The sequence below is a fragment of the Rutidosis leptorrhynchoides genome, chromosome 7 (genome assembly GCF_046630445.1).
Source record: "Rutidosis leptorrhynchoides isolate AG116_Rl617_1_P2 chromosome 7, CSIRO_AGI_Rlap_v1, whole genome shotgun sequence".
NCBI classification, from domain to species: Eukaryota; Viridiplantae; Streptophyta; class Magnoliopsida; order Asterales; family Asteraceae; genus Rutidosis; species Rutidosis leptorrhynchoides.
In genome coordinates, this window is record NC_092339.1 from 92,812,322 (window position 1) to 92,816,932 (window position 4,611).

The window sequence follows — 4,611 nt, forward strand, 5'->3', positions numbered from 1 at the left end:
AACTTATTTGATAATTTAACATGTAAATTACCAAAATGGACATTCTTTTAAATAAAAAGTCCATTACTTTAATATGTTATAGTAATACATTTTTTTTTATAAATCTTAGAAACTTTTATCAAATACTCCGTATATGCTAAAGATATTAAAATACTGTTTGTAACAAATAAAATTGAGGACTTGTGAATATATGTTGGTAATGTCATACAAATAAATTTGAGCAGTACTCTCTATTATTAAGGTTTAATGTACAAAATTCCATATTCAATTCGATTCGATACAAAATGAATTGTGAGAGGAATTAACAAACTTGCAAGGGTTGGTAGCTGCAGTTTGCGGTAATAGTGTTAAGGTTGAACGGCAATAGTATTAAGGTTTATTATACGTAGATACAAAGGGTTTTAATTATTTATAAGGGCATACTGGTCAATAAAGTGGCTTGAATTATCAATAAAAATGCGTTTTGGGTGCAGTAACACTTCTCATACTTTTTAGTTTTCACGTTTTGTAGCCAACATAACGTAAAAAATCACGTTTTCTTATTTAGCTTCCAAACACTAGATATAAATTAATTGCGAATTCCAAACGCGATAATTAAAAAATCAACCTCAAATCGCTAAGGCAAACACCCCCTTAAACTATCTGTTATAGTGTGTGGTGTGAGTTTGTGGTGTTACATAATACCACAGATCCAGACCCCTGAACCGCCAACAGATCAACACCGGACCATCGAATCTCTACCGAACCAATGAACAATCATCGGACCGTCGAACGACCACCAGACCTTTGCCAAACCAATCCTCATCAAACCAACAATTGATAGGAGTAATTTGTTTCGTGTTTCTTAGGTGACCAAGTTTGTTGTAAGGTCCCTATGCTCCTGTATGTTTTGTGTGTTTCTAGTAATATAATCTTGGCTTTTCAAAAAAAAAAAAATTGATAGGAGTAATTATCAATTAGTTATTATTAATTAATTAATATTAATAATAAATAGTGTTATAAATAAATATAATTCTCTAAATTGGCGGATATAAGCAAGTTTTAATAAATAAAAAGAGCAATATAAACCAAAAAAATTAACATTATAAATGATGATTGTATGATGACTCTTCAATGTAGTAAAGGACGGTCTCGCAGTGATTAAGTTACGCCCTTGATTGGATAATGAGGCGCACGCGCCACCGTTGAAAGTGGGTCTAAGTTAGTATTTTATTTAATATTATTTTAATTTAACTATTTTATTTATATTTTATAAACCTAGTAGTATCTCAAGTGGGCTTAGCGTTAGCCTATGTGCAAAATGGAATTCAACTAGCCTAAGAATCAAAAGGTTCGAGAATATTGGGTTTTGACTCTTGACTTTAATCCTAGATAAAGTGTTAATTAATGCTAACTAGTTATGGAACTATCGCTTCGCGCCGGGAGTTCGATTTTCAATGTATTTTATTGTGTTTAGTTTGTAAAATTATTTCGTGGCTAACGATCATGTCGTTGAAGCGCAACTCGAGTCGAACTAAAAGGTATAACCCATCAAAGATTTAAATGTTATTTTACATCTCCGCGTTTCGCCACGGAATTGTCGACTTTTAAAAATTTAACGCAAAATCAACGTGTATGAAAAATACCTCAAATATTTATCTTTTTTTAAAAAGCGTTCGTTTTGCCTATAGTTAGTGACATTGTGTTCCTTAAATTATTTCGAGTTTAACGATGTCGGAAAAATTTAACTCGTTGCGAGCGAGAAGATATGACCCTTTGAATATCTGGCAGGAGTTTAGTTAATATTTTTTATAAAAAAAGTTATTTGACACCCTTTACGCCCCTGTTTGGGGGGTCGGTTTTTTTTTTAACAAAGTTGGAGGGCTTTATTTGGAAAAATGATAGAAATGCCCCTGATTACTATTCGTTTATAACAGTTAGTACGGTAATTTTGCAATAAAAAAACGAATCATTCAACCGAAATGAACTTGGAACCGGTTTTATAAAACCCGGCCCATATAATGATACTACTAACAGCTTTTTGGAAACAACTGCGCTCTCACCAGACAATCAGCGGCCACCTAAAAAAACATATACATGCATATACACATATACGTATTCATATATATACCACACCCACCACTTTATAAAATTCAACCACATCCTTTTTACTTATTTATTTCAACTTAAAAAAATATACAAGAAAAAAACTTGTAAAAATGAGAATGAGCTGTAATGGGTGTCGAGTACTTCGTAAGGGTTGTAGTGATGATTGTAGCATCAAACCTTGTTTACAGTGGATTAAATCCCCTGAATCACAAGCTAATGCCACCGTCTTTTTAGCTAAATTCTACGGTCGAGCCGGTCTCATGAATTTAGTTAACGCCGGTCCGGATCACCTACGCCCTGGTAATCTAATTACTGAAACTTTTTTCATATATATTTTTTATATAAATATATAATCATCACCGTATAATAGAATTTATGTACAGGACAACCCTTGGATTTTAGGTAAAATTAACTATTTTTTTTGTGTGTTACAGCTATATTTAGGTCACTATTATACGAGGCATGTGGTCGGATAGTGAACCCGATATACGGGTCGGTCGGGTTATTATGGTCCGGAAAATGGCAGTTGTGTCAGAATGCAGTAGAAGCAGTGTTAAACGGATCTCCAATAATTCAAGTAGCTTCCGACCCGGAAGAAACGAATAACGGACCGCCTTTGAAAGCTTACAATATCCGTCACGTGTCAAAAGATGAGGCCTCCGGTGATGGGTCAAAGTCAAACGAACTTCACCGGATCCGGACACGGTGTCGTTTCAAGCGATCAGGATCTAAATCAAAGAATCAAGTTAACCGGGTTTGTGTCAGGTCATGTGATGAAGAATCGGGTCATGATGAAGTTAATAATATCAACAGCAATAATAATAATAATAACAGGTCGTCTAGTGATCATGAATCTACGTTGAGCCATCAGTCTGAGACCACGGCGGCGCATGTAGTGGAAGGTGACAGCCATGAGACGCCGGAAAAAACTGTAGAAACGGTTAAGACGGCGGAGGGATCTGCCGTTGCTCCGATCAAAGTGGAAAGAGATGAGATTGAACTAGAGTTGACACTTGGGTTTGACCCTGTAAGTCGAAGTCGGAGTCCTGAAAAAGTTGTTGATGGTGATAAGCCCGGTGACGGAGTTTGTAGGATAGAATTAGGATTACGTCAGTTTTGATGTTTTATTTAAGTGGGTCACTTTTTTCAATTTTTTCCTTTTTAAGTTACTCCGTTAATACACATACTTTTTTTTTTATTTTTATCCAGTGATGGTAATTTAGTAGATAGAATGAAACATGAACGTGCTAGAACCATTTCAGAGTCCAAAAAAGTCCCAAACAAAGCCGTAGTTGAAGGTAACTATTATGTAATATATAAGGTAACTTTATGCAAGTATTGTTTAAATGTTTGGTACCAGAATATTTCAAAATTTAGTGCGTTTGGTAGAAAGAAGTTGTTTAAGTGAAATAATGTATATAAAGGTGTTGCGTATGAAAGTGAGATTGATTGATTAATTAATTAAATCCCAATGTTGAGGAATACTCCGTAATTAACAAACAAATCAATCAATACTTATATTTAGGTAGGAATTTCAAAAACTACAAACATTCAAAAAAATCTAAAAACCACCTTAGACCATGTTTAGCGCATCGTCACGAGGTGCTGGAGATGACGGTGACTTGGCTTCGTGACGTTGGGAAACGCCTCGTTACCACCGGTGACTTTTTTCGGCATTAGTCAATTGAATAACAAGGAAGAGTTTGGTATTTGATTATCACAATTTAACACAGATATATTTATATTATTAATTTATTTTTTTTTTCATTCAACTTTCAATCATGATTTATCATCATTGAGAAACTTTTCATTCACTCAAATATAGCCATCAACATCAACACATCATAGTTAGAAGGAAAAAAAAAAATTCGAAAAGTGCATCATGTGATTACACTATTAGTGTCGCTTGGGATCAAGGTTAAAATGGTGTTAATAAGATTCAATTAAAGTAGCAAACTGAATGTTTAAGAAACAAATTTTTGTCATTGGAAATTGATAGTAACAAATTTACCAAAGACGGTATGTGTAAACTCAAATAAATAAGATGACAACAGCTTATATACAACATGGAATTGGTCCCGTAGTCCATCCGGAAGAACCGCTAGTGAACTCGACAGTTTAATCAACTTGCTAGCCTCATTTTCGTTCGATCAAAACTGTTAGCCCATATTTATTGTTAAAATACAATGCAAATTTGATATTAGTAGATGTATATATGTAAATATTTAGATATTAAAATGTAAAAGAAATATCTAGATATTAATGAGGAAAAATCTAGATGTTAAAATGTAAAAATCTAGATATTTTTATGTGGTAAAAATATCTAGATATTTATCCATGGAAAAATCTAGTGTGTAGAAGTTTCCATGGAGTAGTATAAATATGAGTGGTGATTTCATTTGTGTGAAAGTTGTGAGAGTGAAATAAGAAGTGAGTTGTGAAGAAGAGAAGAAGAGTGTGAGTTAGCGAAAGTAGAGAAGAGAAAGCTTGTAAGTAATATTGTAATTGTAATTTAATATAAGT

At 33.5% G+C, this 4,611-nt stretch overlaps 1 protein-coding gene across 1 annotated transcript; it reads left to right on the top strand.

The window, feature by feature from the left end:
* Positions 1-2,093: 2,093 nt before the first annotated feature.
* Positions 2,094-3,268, top strand: LOC139858128 (LOB domain-containing protein 41-like). The gene is made up of 2 exons (XM_071846981.1): positions 2,094-2,388; positions 2,523-3,268. The coding sequence occupies exons 1-2, from the start codon at positions 2,199-2,201 to the stop codon at positions 3,206-3,208; spliced, it is 876 nt and encodes a 291-aa protein (XP_071703082.1). The 5' UTR covers positions 2,094-2,198; the 3' UTR covers positions 3,209-3,268.
* Positions 3,269-4,611: the final 1,343 nt, after the last annotated feature.

What these genes read in the sequence shown, in the direction of transcription:
- LOC139858128 (XM_071846981.1), top strand. Translation starts at nt 2,199, where the DNA reads ATGAGAATGAGCTGTAATGGGTGTCGAGTACTTCGTAAGGGTTGTAGT. An exon ending in TCCGGATCACCTACGCCCTG is followed by an intron (nt 2,389 to 2,522) that starts GTAATCTAATTA and finishes TGTGTGTTACAG; the next exon opens with CTATATTTAGGTCACTATTA.